Consider the following 21223-nt stretch of genomic DNA (forward strand, 5'->3'; position numbering starts at 1 on the left):
TGTACACCTGCTCCCCAAATGAATTGTATTTGTGTTTTCAGTACATATTAACCTATTGGTATCTCACTTGAACATAATAAACAAATCTCCACAGCCCTCTGGGGTGCAGAATTTAAGAGATTCACCACCCTGTGATTGAGGGCACTGTTTGTTAGGAATGAAAGGGCGAAGTAAATCAAATGTCAGTCGGAGAATACTTAGGGCACAGTGACAGTGGTACGTAGTCTTCAGATTAGCTAAGGAACATGATAAAGAAGCATCCAAAGTAAGATTAATCAATCAGGGGAAATCTAATTTGATAGCCTAAGAGATCTGGACCAGATAGGGTGGCACAGTGGCTGAATGGTTAGCACTGCTGCCTTACAGTATTTCAGACCAGGGTTCAATTCCAGCCTGAGGCAACTCTCTGTGTGGAGTTTGCACATTCTCCACACGTAGGCATCCTCAACTTTTCCATATCTGTATGAATGACTTAAACCTTGGTGCACAGAGTACACCATATACCATACACTTGCAACATATTGAATGATGAGAAGGATAATGTAGAAGTCACAAAAGAGATGCAATGCAGAACAGATTCATGAGAATGGTTCCAGGGATAAGGTGCTTCCAACAGACTGCAAAGAAAGGGACTGTTTTCCGTAGGGAAGCGAAAACTGAAAATATATGTGATGGAGCTATTCAAAATAATAAGGGTCTGGATAAGGAGAAACACCTCACAGTGCAAGGATCAAGAAAAAGAGGATGCAGGTTTAAGGAAACTGGCAAATGGAGCAATGAAAAGAAACTTTTTTTGCAATGGGGTAAGATCTGGTGTGTGAGTCTGAGAGAGTGCTGGAGTCATGTTTAGTGGCGGTATTAAAGAGAGTCGGGTTAATTGAAAAGAAAGAATGTGCAGGGTTGTAGGCAGAAAGCTTCAAAGATCCATCAAACACACATCAATCAGATTTACGCCCACCAGACCTTGATCCAACAGAATTATATTCCACAGGGCTGCAGCTTTTAGATTTATGTTCTCCATTTAATCATTAAACCCAAACAGCAATCAGGTCATCATGATCAGTGGTAAAGAGTTTTAAATGACTGAAATGCTCGCTGACTTCCTGAATGCAACCTCATTGAACTCGATGAACTCAATTTCTGGCTACATTCATCCTCTTCTATCTTCTCCCTCGACATTGTGTCACCCAGTCATTTCATGTAGATTCATGGTTCTAAATTGACCACAAGCACAGATGCAAAAAAACTTTAAAATACATTTATTTTCTTAAATAAAATCTATAATGTCTAAATTAAATGAAGATAACAAAAACAGAAGTTCCTGGAAGCTCAGCAGGTCTAGCAGCATCTCTGAAGAAAAAGTCAGAGATAGCATTTCGGGTTTGGTGACCCTTCCTCAGAACTCCTCAGGGTTACCGGACCTGAAATATTGACTCTGATTTTTTTTCACAGATGCTGCCAGATGTGCTGAGCTTCCAACAACTTCTGTTTTTGTTTCTGATTTACAGCATCTTCAGTTCTTTCTGTTTTTATTAAATAAAGATAAAATGTTTTCAATCATCTGAATTAATGAATACTTCTTAATGTTCTTCTTCCTCTGTCCTCCTGTCCAGTGAGGAAGAGTTGGCCCCCAGCTCTTCTCAATCCTTCTCGAGTGAGGCCATGTCCTCCCGTGCGTCGAGGAACTCCCCTTCCTCCAGACCCTCCCCCACGTACCAGTGCACAAAGGATCGCTTGGCGTACATCTTGTCAAATTTGAGGTTCATGCAAATCCAAGCCAAGGAAATGGCAGTGGTGTCGCTCAGCATACACCTCAGCACTTTCACCAGGTCACCCTCTGGTACCACAGTTGGAGGTTCATTGTTGATGCCAACCTGTGGAGGGAAAAGAGGATACGTTTAGATTAGGAATGTAGAAAAATTTTGTCGAAATTCAGGTGTGGTCTAACCAGTCTACATAATTGAATTGATTTCATTTCATTTGATTCATTGTAGTCACATGTACCTAAGTATAGTGAAAAGTTTTGTTTTGCGAGCAAGACAGGAAGACCATAGTAAACATGGTCATATAGATCATAGAGTGCTTAGACAGATAGAGGCATACTAGGTTATTGCTACACAGGAGGTGTACAAAGGAAGATCAGCATTAGCAATATCAATATTATTTGAAGTTAGAGAGGTTCATTCAGCAGTCTATTAATGGCAGGGAAGAAGCTTGAACCGGTGAGTGCACAAATGCACCCAGAAGGAGGACTTCACTACTTCTGTGCTGAAACCTTCTTACACTGAAGGCCAACATTCCATTAACTTGCCTAGTAACCTGCATGTCAGCCTACAGTGACTTATTGATGAGGATATTCAGGTCCCTTTACAACCTGTCACCATTTAAGAAATGCTCTGCACCACTGTTTCTCATGCTAAATGGATAAACTCATCTTTTTTCCACATTATATTCCATCTGCTATGTTTGTGCCCACTCACTAAGCACATCCAAATTATCTTCAAATGATTTTGCGTCTTTGTCACGGCACACAGTCTCCGTCTAGTTTTGTATCATCCTCGAACATGGAAATATTACATTTGGACGCACATCCAAATCATTGATATATATTGTGAACAGCTGGCTTCTTTGCAATACCCCACTAGTCTTGGCTTGCCAGTGCAAGAATGACATTTATTCCCATTCTCTGTTTGAGTCAATTAGCCAATCCCTAAGCCATGCCAGTGCATTACCACCCAAACCATAAGCTTTAATTTAATCAGTAAAGCGTGCTGCAATCTACCTTGAACAATGCACTGCAAAAGCACTTGGACAACCATGCATTCAAGGTCTAGGACTTGCCTGGGAAGGTTAAACTGCTGACGGGCAATTTCTCAGCATCAGGAACCCTATGCGAAAATACATAACTCAAGTTTAAGTTGCAAACTTCAAAGGATTCTCATTCATTTAACTGAGTAGTTATTACAGATAGGTTATTGATTAATATTTGTTTTAACTCCTTAAAAACTGCTTCCCCCAACTCACTACTGAGCCCCTCAAATCCACCCCTCAATTCCACCCCCTGATATCATGGACAACCCAACCTAACCTGACCCACCCCTCCCCACTATGATCTGATATCCGATTTCTTTCTTGACTCAGTGACTCAACTTCCTGACCTGATCTGGTGTCCATCCACTAGACTTGGCCTGGTATCTCCCCAGCGCAACCTGACTGACACCCCCAAACCTTTTTACCAACACAAACCTGGCCCAGCCTGTTCACCCTTTACTCTATCCTTTATCCATTTAGCCACCATCCTGCCTTTTCACTCCATGATCGTATGGACTGATGCCACACTTTGACTTTGGGTTCAATATAGCCTGTCAAGGACAAGGCAAAAATCATGAACAATCTTCAAGCTTAGACTCCTAACTAACACTCTTACAACTAAATATTTCTGTACATGGTTTTTATAGATATACCAAGCTCTGATTTATAGTTATTTTAAACAAGGACTAATCTCTCTTTTTTGCTCGTCCATTTTCTGATATGAATCTTCCAGCCAAGATCGTTGCAGTCAGGTGGTGTTCATCCAGAGTTTGGCCTGTGTTCTGAATCCACCCACAATGCTCTATTTATGATCAGTTATGAGCAGCTCTAATCCCTGTAAAATGTCTGTCAGAACGTATTAAAAAATCTCTGAAGCAGAAGCAATACCAAAGGCTGGCCTATTGAAACAGCAGTGACCAAACAGGTTATGAAGGTGGCGAGGATTTATGATGTCTCATCCATATAGACCTGCCCAAAATCCACTATCAGCATCCAGCTTTGTGAATTTTCTACTGGTGAGAAGTGTAGTGAAATTAGCATCAACTGTAGACATATCCATATTCTATGCTGGAGCTAAATACCCTGTTTGCCTTCTCAACTATGTATCGACCTGCCTTGCTACTTTTCTAGATCTGTAGATATGCACACCAACGTCCATCTGATATTAACCCCCTTCCAAGGCCCCATCATTCATGTGTCTTGCCTTTCCTTGTTACCCCTCTCCATACATAGCCAAAAGCAGGCAAATGAGACAAGTTTGGTTTGGGAACATGGTTGGCATAGACTGAAAGGTCAGTTTCCATGCTGTGTGACTCTATGACCTTCTATTCTAGGTGCATAATCTCACATTGTTCTCGTCTGACTTTCATTTGCCACTATTCCACCCACCTGAGCAGTTTATTGATCTCTTCCTGTGGTTTTTGGCTGTTGTCCTCATCATGTACCATCCTACGAACTGTATTTTATCCGCCAATATCTTTATCATACCCTCTTCATTTAGGTCCAAATCATTAATGCATGCCAAGGTGTCAGCAACAAGTTATGTGCATGGTCAGTGCAGACTTGATGGGCCAAATGGCCCCTTTATGCAATGTAGGGAAGGATTACTTCAGTATCTGAGGAGTTGTGACTGTTATGTAGTCATTGGCAAACATCCCCAGTTCTAAACTAGGGCGATTGACCTCCAATAACCTCAACTATTTTCTCTACTAATCAGAATCTCTTTGAAATCCCTCCAAAAATTAATTTAAGTCCATCAGGTCCCCATTTTTGTGAGTCCCATATAAGCCAGTACATAGATCAAAACAGTTATTCATGAGATGCATCATGATAAACTGACAGGATCCTTTTAACTGAAATGCTGTGTGATTCCTGGAATGCAATGTGGTTCAAAAAACTCACATCAAGAACTATCCGTTTTCTTGAATCTTCCAGCTATAATTGTCTCAATCACTTGTCATGCATTTGTGGTTTTAAATTCACACATACACCAGTCATTTATCATTTATTTATTCCATGAAGTATAGTCTATAACATTAATTTGAAATAAACATAGAATATTTTAAACAATTTAAATTTAAAAATATACTTCGTCAGCCTTCCTGTCCAACAAGGAAACGTCGACCTCTACCTTTTCATAATCCTTCTCCAGTGAGGCCACCTCGTCCCATGAGCTCCCCGTCCTCCAGACCCTCCCCCACATACCAGTAGGGAAAGCCCACTTGGTGCATTTTGTCGAATGTGAGGTAAGTGCAGGTCAAGCTAAGGAATAGTGCTACACAGCATAAAGACAGCCTGGTGCATCTTCATGAGGTCACCCCTTGGTACCACCGTTAGGGGCTGGCAGCTAATGCCAATCTGTGGAAGTAAACGGGAATACGTCAAATGTAGCTGCATAAGCAGACACTTCAACAAGAGGCAAGATAACTAAGTGTGAAGCTGGATGAACACAGCAGACCAAGCAGCATCTCAGGAGCACAAAAGCCAATGTTTCGGGAAGGGTCTAGGCCCGAAACGTCAGCTTTTGTGCTCCTGAGATGCTGCTTGGCCTGCTGTGATCATCCAGCTCCACACTTTGTTATCTTGGATTCTCCAGCATCTGCAGTTCCCATTATCTCTGATACCACTTCAACAAGAGGCCCGTGGTTAGTGTAATTTTGCGGTTTACAATATTTACAGCGTAATTAAAATGAAATTTTATTGAAATTCAAATTTAATGAACTGTTTATGCAGTTTCACAGTACAAGTATCCAGCTGTTTATTGGCACCCTCTCCCAAGTTTCAGTCTTCATTTTCTAATGGAGAAGTAGAAGTGAGAGAGCATTCTGGTGCTAATTCAATTCTTGATTACACATTTCCAATGTGGCTCTGATTCTGGGGAAATCATGTTCTTATTTTAGGGCGGTGTTCTTGTGGTAGACTCAAGATTACAATCACAAATTGAAGCTGACAGAATTCTATTTCAAATCTCAGAAAGAGCTCCTAATTGGTCCATGAACACGTTATTGATGGTTCTGGAGGGAGAGATGGCTTTTTATCCAGACAAAATATTCATGCAGTGCAGATGTGACGTGTTTTGCAGAGTCTCTGTTTCTCCAGAGTTCTTCAGATTAAACACAAACCCAAGGCTAACCCAGTCGGGCACCAATCAACAAATGCGATGTCTTGATAGAGGTATTGACATCATAGGGTACCATGTCTCCTTGGTATAGCATGCAGCACGCCCTGTTGGGAGTCACATTTCACCATTTGACTGACTGGTTCAAAGCAGGAGTTTCTCAATTCTTACACTGAGAATTGCTCTTGGTAAGTTTTCTCAGCAGAAGTAAGAAGGGCATAGATCACCAGAGGGAAGTGATTGCAGGTTTGGGGGCTCAATCTGGAATTCAGTCATACCCAAATTGAGGGCACCATCAAACAAGGGTGATGCTGTGATAAATTATTCCAATTGCGCAGTTAGATCACCTGTAGAACATTCCAATCAACCAGACCATGAAGATTGCATGGCCTAGAGAAGCACACTGAGAAAGGTTCCATGTTGCAGGACGCTGACCACATCAGCATTTGTGATATTCTGTTATTAGTGGGTCACTGGGCACTGTGTCTAGTCTTGTTGATCAACTATCCTTCAATCAAATTGCAAATCGTAAAACATCCATCAATCAGACCCACATCAATTACACCCATGTCTATTACATTCCAATCAACTCCCGAACACAATCCAGCAGTCACGGGCAAAATTTCCAAGTATAACTTTTCCTCATTCTCATACTGTTAGTCATCCACAAAGCTTCCATCAATCAACTACTCACCAATCAGTATGAATCCCATCTATAAGACTTGTCTAAAAGAAATCCCAGTATTTAGACCCAATCAATTATATGGGTTTCTCCAATTTTTTTTCTCAGATTTCATCAATTTTCATGAAATTAAATTCTAATCAATCTGCTCCATTTTCCGTACTAGTATCAATCACACTACATCTATCAATCTCCTTAACTAGGAACGAAAATCAGTTATTATGTTTGCATTAATCAGAAAAATCTGGAGGCACAGTAAATATATAAATATTGCTTAAACATTACAAGAATTTTTGACTCAATCGCCTTTTCAGGTAGTGAAATTTCAGGCTCCCACCACCCTCTGGAAGAAAAAAATTCTTCTGAACTCTCCTCTTAGCTTCTTTCCTTAAAATCTATGCCCCCTGGTTATTGATCCCTGTACTAGTGGAAAGTCTGCCTTACTATCCATCCTATTTGTGGGCAGCATGGTGGCTCAGTGGTTAGCACTCCAGGGACCTGGGTTCGATTCCAGCCTTGGGCGACTGTCTGTGTGGAGTTTGCACATTCTCCCCGTGTCTGCGTGGGTTTCCTCTGGGTGCTCCGGTTTCCTCCCACAGTCCAAAGATGTGCAGGTTAGGTGGATTGGCCATGTTAAATTGCCTGTAGTGTTCAGGGTGTGTGGGTTATAGGGGCATGGGTCTGGGTGGGATGCTTCAAGGGGCAGTGTGGACTTGTTGGGCTGAAGGGCCTGTTTCCACACAGTAGGTAATCTAATCTATTTATGTCCTCTCATTATCTGATACACAGCAAGTCCCCTCTCAACCTTTGCTGCTTCAAGGAAAACAACCTCAGTCTTCAAATTTTTCTCCTAGCTCAGACCCTCCAGTCTAGACAGAATCATGGTAAATCTCAACTGCACCCTCTGTAATGCAATCACATTTTTCCTATAATGTATTGACCATGCAGTACTTGAGCTGTGGCCTAACCAGCATTTTATTCACAGTCCAATTTATTGTTCTTGGATTCTGATCCATTATTGTGATGTTCCCATCTAATGTTTTTGAGTTTTAATCCATGGTTGTGACACTCCAATGTACTGTTCTCAATTGAGGCTACTGATAACATTATGAGATTGCACATTGAATTGTGTCTTTTATCAACAGAAGAGGGAAACTTACTAGGGACACAATTAGAATTCATGGGGACTGACATTAATTACAGCTACTGGGCAAACAATTTCATTTAACTCTTTATAAGCCGAGACTTTTATTTTACTTGACCAGGAACATTGTGCTGCCCTGGTAGGATTTGAGGGTTGCTGTGGCCAAGATTGGCTGAAATACTAGAAGGACTGACCATAATTTTTCAATCCTACTATAATCAAAATGTGAGTAATGTAGTCTTGTATATGTACAATTTTGTTAATAACAGGAGAGAAAAAGCAATAGATCACCCACAGAACTCAGACATAACCTATGAAAACATTTAGGAACACTTTCTCAGGCCATATTCTAAGAAATAAAATAATTCACCATACGAGAGGCATATATGAGGTCGTGGTCAATGTTTGGACCAACTTCACAGGGAGAAAGAAAAAAAAATAGATTATGTGAGTGGATTTCAGGAGATTATGTTTGAAAATGAAAAGTATGAGTTCCAAGGTAGTAATCACCAGTGCCATGCAGTAGTGAGTATCGGAATGGAAGGATAGAGCAGATAAGTGCATGACTAAACAGCTGATTCAGGACGGGGTAAGTTTTACATTCTGGAGGCAAGAAACTGTTTCTGGGGGGAGGTGGGTCCTGTGTAGGTTGGACAGGTTACAGGTGAACAGAATGGGACAGAATTGGGGTTGATTTAATTAGATTGACAGGAGATGGAAAACTGGGGAGAAAAGCGGAAATGAGATTACATCAGTGAGTGAGTCTGCAAGGTAGAGGAATCCTAAGTCATGTTAAGAAAGAAGGGATGTTAACAAGGCTAAATGGAATGAATTCTCATTCAATGAGTTTGAGGAATAAGTTAGTTGAGATAAGACCATGTGATAGGCATGTGAGAATATGATTGGATCACCCAATGATACAGTACAGGAGAGGCTCTTCAGCCCATCATGCCTGCATTGCCAAAAGTACACAGCTATCTACATTTTTCTCACTTTCCTGCACTAGGCCTATGGCAGTATGTGTTATGACACTTAAACGGCTGGTCCAAATCAGAGTATTGAGGTTTCCTACATCAATTATCTTCCCAAACAGTGCATTCCAGACCTCCACCATCCTCTGGTTGAAAAGCCTTTACCTCAAATCTCGCTAAACCTCTTGGTTTTCTCCTTGAATTATATACCCATGCCATTGACTCTTAGACTAAAAGGACCAGAAACTGAGCTAGAATGGCCATATGAATCCCATGGCTACTTCACCAGGTCAGAGATCAAAGTAGGAAGGGTGACCTGTCCTTGGTGAGCTGCACTATTAGTTTGCTTAAGGCAGCGAGAGTGGGAATAAAAGCTTGTGTCACATTTATTCAGTCCTCTTGGGTACTGGGAGTGATAACAGAAGTTTGAAAATGATACTTCTCGTTAAAAAGCAGGAATATAGAGAATGTAGCTTCAGGCCATTCTGCCCAACAGTGGTGTTGGGGATCAAAGTGAGAATATAATTGAAGACAGAACTATCACAAGGAAGAAAGAACATTGTTCACTTCTGTGTGGATAAAGTAGGAACAGCAAATGGGTTGAATGAGTGGCAAACATTTAGCAGGTAGAGTATAATGTTAGTGAATTTGGCAAGGAGTATACAAAATCAAATCAGGGAAGTTGCACAACAGGAAGATACAGAGAGAATTACAAAGTGTGCGCGTGGAAAATATACAGCAAGTGACTGGGAAAGCAAATGCGGTTTTTTAAAAATTCATTCATGGATGCGAGCTTCGCTGAGGACTTTGTACAGTTTTGCTCTCCCTTGTAAAAAGGAGATAAATGAAGAAGAGGTTCACTGATGGGGAAGGGTGGACTGGGATAGCCCTTTGCCCATGGGGATTTGGCAGAATGAGAGACTTCCCTCATGAAATGTACAAGATGCTCGACCGTCCCCTGGGCTCCCCCGCTTATAAAAACCATCCAATCAGCGCTGCGAACCAACGTTCCTTTTTGTGTTGACGTTTCCCCAGGCAACCAGATCCCTTTGTCCTCACTGACCAATCAGAGCTCGAATTGGCTTCGGAGGATTCTGTATAAATAGCGCGGGGCGCGGTGAGACGCAGCAGATTTCCAGGATCACAGGAGATCATGGTGAGCGCGCACACAACCATGGAGAATAAGGTGTCAGGCACAATGCACGCTAGTGACATGGTTGCAGTGACAGATTGAGAGATCCGGGGTGGAGGCAGAATTGTGCATCAGCGATCTGTTGATTCCCGTCGGAAGAGGCGAACTCCACGGGAAGGCGAGATTCCAAAACTGATCCACTGAGCACGTGGGTTCATAAGAGTGGGAAGCCCACGTGAACTAGTGATCCACACAGAGGGGGAGGATCTGCAAATGCTGGCAAGAGGATAGGAGCCAGTTTTTCCAGGCTGCAGGAGGAAGGGCAACCTTTGGCGACATGGCAAAGATGGGGATGTCCTGGGACCTGGTGGGAAGTCAGTGCATAGAGGATATGGACGGAATGCAGAATTAGTAGGGAATGGCTTGCATCCACATACTACAGGGAGAGAATGAGCGATGTTCCTCCATCCCCAACCTGGGTATAGTTCTGATGGTGGGTCCCAACCCAAAACGCTGACATTTCTGTTCCACTGATGCCGCCTGGCCTGCTGAGTTCCTCCCGCTCCACCCTGTGTTGACTCTGACTTTGACCTTCCCTCTTTAGCGTGAGTGCCTTTCACTTCACGTTGGCCAGGCCGGTGTGCAGATCGGCAATGCCTGCTGGGAGCTGTATTGCCTGGAGCATGGCATCCAGCCGGATGGACAGATGCCCAGTGACAAGACCATCGGAGGAGGGGACGACTCCTTCAACACCTTCTTCAGTGAGACTGGGGCAGGCAAACACGTTCCCCGAGCGGTCTTCATCGATCTGGAACCCACTGTGATCGGTAAGAGGATGGATTGGGGAAGGCTGTCTCCCTCAGAGTTCTCACTGAAATATGGCCTGAATTCTCACAGTGTTCCTGTTGTAACATCTCTGTTCCCCATCCCCAGATGAGATCCGCACCGGCACCTACCGACAGCTCTTTCACCCTGAGCAGCTCATCAGTGGCAAGGAGGACGCAGCGAACAACTACGCCCGGGGCCACTGCTCCGTCGGCAAAGAGATTGTGGATCTGGTCTTGGATCGCGTCCGGAAGGTGGTAGGTTCTCACAGTTCACTGTGCTCGCTACAATCCTGCCTCATGTTCCTGACGCCCATTCTCTGAGCACAGAAGGAGCTGCAATTCTGCTCAGCTGCCCTTCAGACGAAGATGCCGAATCCGCAAGAATCAGTCATGTTACTGGCTCCCAATGATTCTTCCTTGCAGGTCCCACTGTCTAGTTTCCCATTCTTCTACTGTCCAGTCATACTGATGTAATATGAAGGCCAGTATCTACTCTCACGTTGTACTGTCTATGGGGAATATCCTGACATTGGTATAACCATACTGGCTCACAGATAGGTAGCAGATACTAGGAATGATTGCATTATTTTCTGGATGGAACACTACGATGAATGGACCAGCATGTGTCAGTGCTTATCTCCCCATTTCAGCATGTGCAATAATGTCAGGGTATGCATGTAGTTACGATGAACCAAAATACATAATATTTCATCAATAGTGGGGACTGGGTGATATTGAACTACAAAGCATTTTGTGATGTCCTCTAACTGTAAAGTCACACACTGGTCCAGCAAGCAACAGAAAAGGCAAATTGTATATTGGTCTTCAACACACGTATTCTATAGAGTTTTCATCTCCAGGCTGTAGCTAGGAGGGTTCAAGATCTTCTGGCAGGGGGGTGGGGGTGGAGGGCACAGTGTCAGAACAAGCACCAGGCCCAATTCTGACCGAGGAGGATTTTCTTCGAAGAGCGTGGTAGATGTTTAGAATTCTCAACCCAAGACATCATGGTGGCTCAGTTTTTCAGCATTTGCAGATTGAGAGATTCCACGGTGATAAATAAATTTACAGACAAGGGGAGACTACAGTAAAATGTTGTTTTGGACAAGATCAGCCACAAATGGGGCTCAATGGGTTGAGTGGCGTCCTCCTACGTCTATTGCATTGTTCTTCCTCTCCTTTATCCTGAAGTGACTTCCATTGTTCAAAGTATCCAAATTAAAACTGTAAAGCACATCATTGCGAGTCACTGCCACATATAACACAGAGTTCATGGCCCTCGCTTCCTAAAGCTCATTGCTCCACATCTAGATTCCAAGTTCGCACATCTCAAGTAGTAACACATCTCCCATCCTGATGGCCAGCCATTTATAGTCCTCTCCAGGTTACCTATTGCCTAAAAGGCAAGATTCCACAACCTGTTCACTGTTTAATGAGTTTGCTGTGCTTTTCTCCACAGGCTGATCTGTGCACAGGGCTGCAGGGATTCCTCATCTTCCACAGTTTCGGGGGTGGCACCGGTTCAGGTTTCACTTCCCTCCTGATGGAGAGACTCTCTGTTGACTACGGCAAGAAATCCAAGCTGGAGTTCTCCATCTACCCCGCTCCCCAGATCTCCACCGCGGTGGTTGAGCCATACAACTCAGTGCTTGTCACCCACTGCACCCTCGAGCACTCCGACTGTGCCTTCATGGTGGACAATGAAGCCATTTATGATGTTTGTCGACGAAACCTCGACATTGAGCGACCAACCTACACCAACCTCAACCGTCTCATTGCACAGGTGGTGTCGTCCATCACGGCATCACTCCGGTTTGACGGTGCCCTCGATGTGGACCTGACAGAGTTCCAGACCAACCTGGTCCCCTATCCCCGCATTCACTTCCCTTTGGCAACCTTCGCCCCTCTTATTTCTGCTGAGAAGGCTTACCATGAGCAACTCTCAGTGGCTGAGATCACCAACGCCTGCTTTGAACCAGCCAACCAGATGGTGAAGTGTGACCCCCGCCAGGGCAAGTACATGGCGTGCTGCATGCTGTACCGAGGAGATGTGGTGCCCAAGGACGTCAACGCTGCCATCGCCACCATCAAGACCAAGCGCTCAATCGCATTTGTTGACTGGTGCCCAACTGGGTTCAAGGTTAGTGTGGGATTTGTGTTCAATCCACAGGGCCCTGGGGAAACCCAGATTTTGGAGGAATAATCATAAATGTCAATAATATTCTCTCTAATCTGGGTTCAAAAGTATCTCCTTCCAGGGATAGCAATGAAACAAACTCTCCCCAATCCTGGCCTGAGGAGGGGAGAGCTCTCAAAGTGCTCCAGGTCGGATCCTACCTGGAAACGAGAAAAGGGTTTGAGTCTGAGTGACTCTGCAGTTGCTGTGATAAGAATTATTTCCCATTTGAATGCAGTCTCATTACACAGAGACAAACTAAATCAGAGGGAGGTGGACAAGGAATGGCCAGATTTCCATATTTACACAGGGAAAGCATCAAACCCACTAATAAATGCATCTTTTTGAAAACTAATGGGCGATTTAGTGTTTGGATTCTGAAGCTACACCCAAAACAACTGAAATCTGACATCTTTGCTTTCAACCCCACCCCACCCCCCAACACAGGTTGGCATCAACTACCAGCCCCCGACAGTGGTACCAGGCGGTGACCTGGCGAAGGTGCAGCGGGCCCTCTGTATGCTGAGCAACACCACCGCCATTTCCTTGGCCTGGACCCGCCTGAACCTCAAATTTGACAAGATGTATGCCAAGCGAGCCTTTGTCCACTGGTACGTGGGAGAGGGTCTGGAGGAAGGGGAGTTACAGGATGCACGGGAAGACATGGCCTCACTCGAGAAGGATTACGAGGAGGTGGGGGTCGACTCTGCTTCGCTGGACAGGAAAGGCGAGGAGGAAGAATAAGATTTATGAATTTATACAGTTTAATTGTTTAACTATAACTCACATTGATATTATTAATTATATTTAAGCAAATAAAGTTATTTAAATGATGCTGCGTGTATCTCAATAAAAGCTGCAGATACAAACAAGGGATTGAGGAACACAGTGTAAAACAAGAGTGAAGATAGAAGAGGATGAATGGAGCCAGAAACATCAAGCTCCATATGGCTGCAGACCAGTTTCAGTCATTCACATACTGCCCTTTCTTTAATAAAAATTAATCTAATTTTCTAACACCTGTTGAGATATAATCACACACTTCTGGAGCATGTAAATTTGAACCCAGGCCACTTGGTTCAAGGGTAGGGGCAATGCCATAGCATCATAAGGGGGCTCCTACTTTGTCCTCTGCTACAGCTGAATCAAATTGAACACAGATATCATTGATGGATAGGTTGATAAATGGTGAGGTTCACAGGCAGGGATAGGGATTGAAAGATCAGTGCCCAAAACGTCAGCTTTTGTGCTCCTAAGATGCCACTTGGCCTGTTGTGTTCATCCAGCTCCACACCTTGTTATCTCTGCTCATTGGGAATTGATTCATGACTCATTGATTATTGGGTTGTGGGGGATTTGTGATCTGTTTGATTGGATCTGAGGAGGGATGATCTTATTCCTTGTCCCTCTCCCCAACTAGCCACTGCAAAATCCGAATTTAGAAATGGAAATGTTACCAATTATACATGAATCAGACAGAAGTTCAGAAATCATCTGCCAGGCTCGAAGAAAATTTTTAAAAAGCAGGATATTGCAAATAAAACTTAGTTCAGGCAACCCTACAATTACTGTGAATTCAAATCCAAATTTCTGCAACTAATCATCTTTAAAGTTGTCTATAATGCAGTCTGTAAATCTCAGAACAATATAATGTATCCTAAAGCGTTCTCTCAAAACAGCTGCATTTTGTTGTCTTCAGAGAGTGAACCAATTGTGTTCTAGAAGTCACAAGTGAATCAGTACTAACCTCACCACCCGACAGTGTATTCCACATCCAAACCAGTTACTGGACTCAAGAAACATTACTCAACGTCCCTGGTGTTTTATTGGCAATCACTTCAAATCCATGTGCTTTCACGTTCCACCACAGGGGTCAGATTGTATCCAGGTCTCTCACCATTCCTGTGCTTTAACACTCCAGGCCCTTTTTGTTAAAGCCCAAGATCTAACTAAGTGATAAATTAAGCCACCTCTGACCATGTCCTATCAACTTGAATGATTTCCATTCACACCTAGGTCCCTCTGATCCTAAATAAAAACTGAAAGAACTGCAGATGCTGTAAACCAGGAACAAAAACAAAACTGCTGGAAGAGCTCAGCAGATCTGGCAGAATGTGAAGAAAAAACTCAGAGTTAACGTTTCAGATCCAATGACCTCAGGTTCTGAGGAAGGGTCACCGGACCCAAAATGTTAACTGATTTTTTTCTTCACAGTTCCTGCCAGACCTGCTGAGCTTGTCCAGCAACTTTGTTTTTGTCCCTCTGATCCTACATTTCCTTTACAATTGCAGGCTTTATTTAGCATTACCTTTTGTTGTTCCTTCTTCTCAAATTGAAAGACCTCTCACTTCTCTGCCAAAAATTCCAAGTGCCATTCAACCTGCTCATATCTACAATACTGGGGGCGTAATATTATCTTAATATTCCATAATTCCAAATTCCTGTCTTCCCCACATTTTGAACTCCATGTTGCTCTGAGAATATTAAGAACAGCAGTGGCCATCACAGTGACCCTTTGGAAACTCCTTTCAATCTGGAAAAGACTGTCACTAGTTACCTCTACTTCCCATTCCTCAGCCAAATTTATATTCCTGCTGCTACTATCCAGTTTGAATAATGAGCTACACTAAAAAGCATATTGTGTGGCATTCTGTCCAATGCATTTTGAATACCGGCTATACAAGATCCACCATATGACCCTGACTGCCCAAAATGTCTGTTCAACAAAAACTCAAGCAAATTCTGTAAAGACAATTGGCCCTGATCAAACTCTATCAACTTCCTTTCATTAGTCCACAACTGTCCAGGTGACTGTTGCATTAGATATAATAATCAGTAACAACAGCTTCCCAATACCAGATGAAAATGACTAGCCTGAGGTTGCTGTATCTCACCAGCTCTGTATTCAATAAGTGGGTAACATTTATAATTCTCCACTGGCACCTCTAAGGTGGTTCGGGAATGTACGATCACTGTCTAAGATATTTGCACATTTCCTTCCTCTATTCAACCAAGCAAACAATTGGTGAGAGGCAATGGAGGACAAAATTAGACAGGCCATTTCACAAAAACCTTCACATCAGCAATTATTGAAGTGAGTGGCTGGGATGTCCTCAATGTTTCAAACTTCACTGAGGAGAAAAGGAAGTGCTTTTTAAATTAAAACGAATTAAAATAAAATTGAAGTGTGCAATATGTCCAAATGTCTGATAATTGAGTTGTGTACAGGAAGTGCAGAAAACTGCAGAAGTAAAGGACAAAGAGAATGCACACAAGTAACAAGAGAAAGTAAATGACAATAAGCTGTTATAAGACCGTTAAGACCCAAGATATTCAAAGGAAACTGTGGGTTGAGTATGGGGCGGAATGAAATACCCGAGTGCTGGTGAACTGTAGAACTCTAAAATTTAATGTGTATTCAATCTGTCCTCACTGAAAATGATGATACTCTCAATGTCCACTGAAAGAAGGGAATTCAGAGCCTGAATCGGATTCAGAGTTCAGAGGTAAGGAGACTAACGCAGCACACAAAACAGCAAGGCTCCATTTAATTAGGGTGAGACATTTTTACTCCTGTTCCCAGAGTGCAGACCAACTTACCTGAATTCAGAAGAATGAGGGAGGTACTTACTGAAACATAAAATGAAGAAAGGAGTAGATATAATCGAAGTAAGGAGGTTATTTCCACTGACACGTGAAACGAGAATTGGGGGCATAGCCACAAAATAAAGTGGAGCAGATTTAGGACTGAGCTCAGGAGCAATTTCCTCACCCAAAGAGTTGTGAATCTGTGGAGTTCCCTGCCAAGTGAAACAGTTGAGGCTACCTCATTGAATATTTTAAAAGGAAGATAGAATTTTGAACAGTAAAAGAATTAAAGGTTATGATAAATAGGTGGGTAAATGGAGCTGAGGCCACAAAAAAAGTTCAGCCATGATCTTATTGAATGGCAGAGCAGGCTCAAGGGCCAGATGGTCTGCTTCTGCTCCCATTTCTTGTTATGTAGCACACAGTACTATAGGTGTGGTCTCAGCAAGGTTCTATCTAATTGTAGTAAGACATCCTGACTCCTGTACTCAGAGTACAGACCAACATACCATTTGCCTGCACCTGCAAGTTAGCTTTGTGACTCATCAACAAGGATACCCAAGTTGCTTTGAAGTTAAACGCTTCTCAGTCTTTCACCAAATAATATTCTGTGCTTGCTTTTCCATCCACAATGAATGAGCTCTCATTTTTTTCCCCACGTTGTATTCCATCTGCAAAATTTTTGCCTACTCTTCAAGTTCCCTTAAGGCACCTTTACATCATCTTCACGACTCACTTTCCACCCAATGTTGTGTCATGTAAACTTGAAAATGTTACATTCAATCCTCACATTTATGTACGTTACAGATAACTAGGGCCCGGGCTCTGATCTTTGCAGTTCTTCACCTGTCACAGATTGCCAATTTGAAAATGACCCATTTACACCTCCTTCTGCTTTCCATCCATTTACCAGTTCTGAATCCGCGCCAGTGAATGCCCACAATCATGGAAACATAGGAACAAGAGTAGGCCATTGAGCCCCTTGAAATTGTTCCACCATTCAATGAGATCACGCGTGATCTGTGGCCTGGCTCTATATACCTGCCTCTGGCCCATATCTTTTTTTGCTTAACAAAAACATATCTATCTCAGGTTTAAAATTATTAACTGATCTGGCATCCGCTGGATGAGTTTGTGGAAGACAGTTATTTACTAACTCTTGTACTAAACATTTTCTGAAAATGTAAACATAATACAAACGCTGCCCACCCCCACACTACCCCCCCAACTCCCACTTCCTGTTTTAAAACGCCACTAGGTTTTTTAAATGATTTCCCTTTCACAAATACATACTGACTCTGCCCAAACCTGCCGTTATTGTCTTAAGTGTCCTGCTATGTGGTAAAGAAGTTCCGAACTTCAGAGAAGGATGAAGCAATGAGAAAAACTAAGGCCTGTGAGGAAATTGCACTAAAGAACTAAATTCTCCCATGAATGCAGCCTCATTACAGATGCTTTCTGACTGGAACAGCGGCATTAATTCCTCAACAACTGCACATTGAGTACACAGATCTGTGAATTTTGTTATGCATTTCCCAATGTAGCTTTGGTGAGCCTGAACCTCATCTGCTCTATCCTTTTGTCTTTTCTTTCACATTTCTGCCCCTTTTACCTTCAGCGGAGGGTGAGTTTGTTCAAGACGGAGGAGATCAGCCCTGAAGACAGCAGGCACCCAGTGCAGTGGAGTTGAGTCATCGCAGGACGAGTGTACCCCATGTGGTGGAGAGCAAGGTCCCCCAACACGTACAGCAATGGTGAGAACTGGCAGCCCCAGGCAGCCGTGGTGAAAGCAGGTAACACCAGGCTGAGTTTGGCACGGATTGGAGGTGAGGCCTCATACAGACTGGAGACGACACCCAGCGCAGATGAATCGCAAGGCCCTGCACGGTCTGCCTGAACCACTGCAATGCTCAACTTTTCACTTCATTATTTTTATAATTTATTCCAAAGATTTTGTACCTAGGTACCTTGTACCCAAGATGACATGAAGGACCATGATGCTGAGATTTTTCTTTTTCTGATTTATTCCCAAAGTCCTGTACCTAGGTAACTCTGTACCCAAGATGGCACCATAAGTGGCAGTTTTGTAAATGCGAGTACATGTGACAATAAACTTAATTCTAATTCTGAATGTGGCCTCAGAAACTGAGGAGACCTAGTAACAACCAGAAGTGGGTACTTCACACAGTGAAAGGGGCAGTAAAGGTCATTTATTTACATTTGTTAAAAACTATTCCCCAACCACCAGCTATGGTTTTGAAGCATCTGCTTACACATCTGACATCTCTCTTTACCCCAACAGGTTGGCATCAAATATCAGCCCACGATGGTGATACAGGGCGGTGACCTGGTGAAAGTGCAGCACGCCCTCTGTATGCTGAGCAACACCACCATTTCCTTGGCTTGGACCCGTCTGTACCTCAAATTCGACAAGATGTATGCCAAGCGAGCCTTTGTCCACTGGTACATGAGGGAGGGTTTGGAGGAAGGGGAGTTCCAGAAGGATTTGGCTTCACTTGAGGTAAACTTTGAAGATATGGAGGTCATCCCTTCCTTGCTCAACCACAAAGCAGGGGGAAGAAGAATAGAATTTATTGATGTAGATCGCGTAATTTATATATATAGCTTTATTTTTACATTATAAACAACTGTGTATCTCTGGGTTCATTTTAACAAAATCGCAAATGCACGGCAAGTGATTGAGACACACGGTGTTAACATGGAAGACTGAAGATAAACAATACATAAGAGGGTTAATCAAACTCCTCATATGGCGGCAGTCCAGGTATTACAGAACTGGCCGGTCATTAAAATCCCACCTGCTGATAAAAGAGCCAGACACCACAGAAACAGATGCTTCAGTCCAACTTGCCCACGTCAACCAAGTTTCCTAAATGAAACTTGTCTGCATTTGGCCCAAAGCCCTCTAAACCTTGCCTATTCACATACCCACCCAAATGTCTTTTAAATGTCACTGTACACACACCTATCAGTTCCTCCAGCAGCTCATTTCATGTATGAACCACCCTCTGAGAAAAAGTTGCCTCTCAGGTACCTTTCAAATCTTTCGCCTCTCACCTTAAAAATATGCCCCTCTCCCAGCCCAGGGAAAAGACCTTTGCTACTCAGCTTATCTATGTCCTTCCTGATTCTATAAGCCAACATAAGGTCACCCCTCAACCACATACACTTCAGTGAGAAAAACTCTTAGCCTATCAAGCCTCTCCGAATAACTCAAACCCTCCAGTCTTGGCAACATCCTGGTAAATCTTTTCTGAACCCTCTGCAATTTAATAATATCCTTCCTATAATTGTGGCCAGAACTGCACATAGTACTCCAAAAGTGGCCTCAAGAACATCTTGTACAGCCTCAACGTAACATTCCAACTCCTACAGTCAATGGTCTGAGCAACGAGGGGAAGCATGCTGAATGCTTTCTTAACCATTCTGCATACCTATGATGCAACTTTCACAGAACTATGTACCCGAATTCTTAGGTAGGATCTGCTGAGAGAATCATCTGAATAGAGCTGTTAGTGGGAAATAATGTCAGTATTTTCGCAAATCAAGTTAGAAGATCTATTTTTAAAGTAAGCACAGGTCAGAAACGGAGACACCTAAAATAAAAGCAATAAAACTAAATAAAAACATGAAGAATAAATAAGCAGCAATTGCTGGAACTTGCAATTGGAGCTCTTCCTCAAACCATTGTAGCTTTTCTGTCAGGACAACCCTTTCTTGTCAAGGCCAAACATAATCAATCAATCATTCAGTAGCCCACTGCTCTGTTGTTGTAATTCATTTGGTTTAATGATCATGGATTTGACAAGCAGGGTACGGAATAATGGTTCTCACAAGGACAGATCGGAAACTAGAGGAAGAGGAACCAGAAAATTATTGACCAAATTGATAAGGTATCTCATGAAACACCTGGTTAAACTCCAGACTGAGGATATGAGCTTGCTTGAGCACAATTCATAAAGATATACCACTTGATTCCAAATTGGCAAATAACAGATAAGGGAACCCCAAAATCTAATTGTTTGGACTAGAAGGGAGAAGAGGTTGGAGTGCAGAGGCCCACAATTAATGCTCCGGGGTCAGTTTCAAAACTCATCAAGGCACCTAGTGGAATTTAAATCCAATTATTGAATCTGGAATTGGAAGCCAATCCTAGTGATTGTTAATTGTTTTAAAAGCTTTCAGGAGAGAAATCTTCCATCTTTACTTGGTCTGGCCGACTCTCTGTCTCTAGAACCAGAGCAATATGACTGAACCAAATTGATTTTCTTAAAAAAAAAATCGGGGCAGGTTAGGGAAGAACAAGTGCTGGTCTTGCCAACGATGACACCCAAATCCACTGAAGAACAAAGGAAAATAACAGCATAGTGGCTTCCTGGAAGGATAAAAGGGGGTGAAATAGGCTTCGAAGTGCAGGCCTGAGCTGGAATACTTAATCAGCAAATTGTTTTGGTATTTACCACGGAATATTATCAGTAGAAGTGGAAATGGGACAGAGAATAGGCGAAGATCAAAAAGATCAGTGATCTGAGGCGACGGGTCGGTGGAAGTATTCCAGAATTCACTTACCTTCTCCTTGGGCAATATCCAAGGATTAATTCTGTGCATCGTGATTACTCAGATAAGTGGTGAATATCACACCTGAGCCTAGTCCACTGCTGACCACAACCATCCGATCCCAGCTGCAGCAGCAACCCACGTGATGACCAGATAGTGACTGAGAGCAGAAAGGTGTTTGACTGTTATACGCTGT

The 21223-nt window shown here is 43.0% G+C and overlaps 2 protein-coding genes across 7 annotated transcripts in view; one reads left to right on the top strand and one right to left on the bottom strand.

The window, feature by feature from the left end:
- Positions 1-13638, top strand: part of LOC125450039 (tubulin alpha-1C chain-like) — a 38356-nt gene extending 24718 nt beyond the window's left edge. For 4 of the 6 annotated variants that reach the window (XM_059643198.1, XM_059643201.1, XM_048525991.2 and 1 more), the window contains 4 exons: positions 10463-10685; positions 10792-10940; positions 12145-12825; positions 13309-13638. In XM_059643198.1, the coding sequence (XP_059499181.1) occupies positions 10463-10685; positions 10792-10940; positions 12145-12825; positions 13309-13605 (1350 nt within the window). In that variant the 3' untranslated portion in view covers positions 13606-13638. Of the gene's footprint in view, positions 1-5405; positions 9883-10462; positions 10686-10791; positions 10941-12144; positions 12826-13308 lie in introns of those variants that run through there. The other 2 variants (XM_059643199.1, XM_059643200.1) reach the window with 2 other exon arrangements.
- On the bottom strand, positions 1472-21210 carry LOC125450042 (tubulin alpha chain-like). The gene is made up of 2 exons (XM_048525996.2): positions 21040-21210; positions 1472-1874 (listed from the first exon to the last, which is right to left on the bottom strand). Exons 1-2 carry the CDS (start codon positions 21076-21078, stop codon positions 1641-1643), a joined length of 273 nt encoding a protein of 90 aa, XP_048381953.1. The 5' UTR covers positions 21079-21210; the 3' UTR covers positions 1472-1640.
- Positions 21211-21223: the final 13 nt, after the last annotated feature.

This window comes from Stegostoma tigrinum, chromosome 49 (genome assembly GCF_030684315.1).
Source record: "Stegostoma tigrinum isolate sSteTig4 chromosome 49, sSteTig4.hap1, whole genome shotgun sequence".
Taxonomy (NCBI): Eukaryota; Metazoa; Chordata; class Chondrichthyes; order Orectolobiformes; family Stegostomatidae; genus Stegostoma; species Stegostoma tigrinum.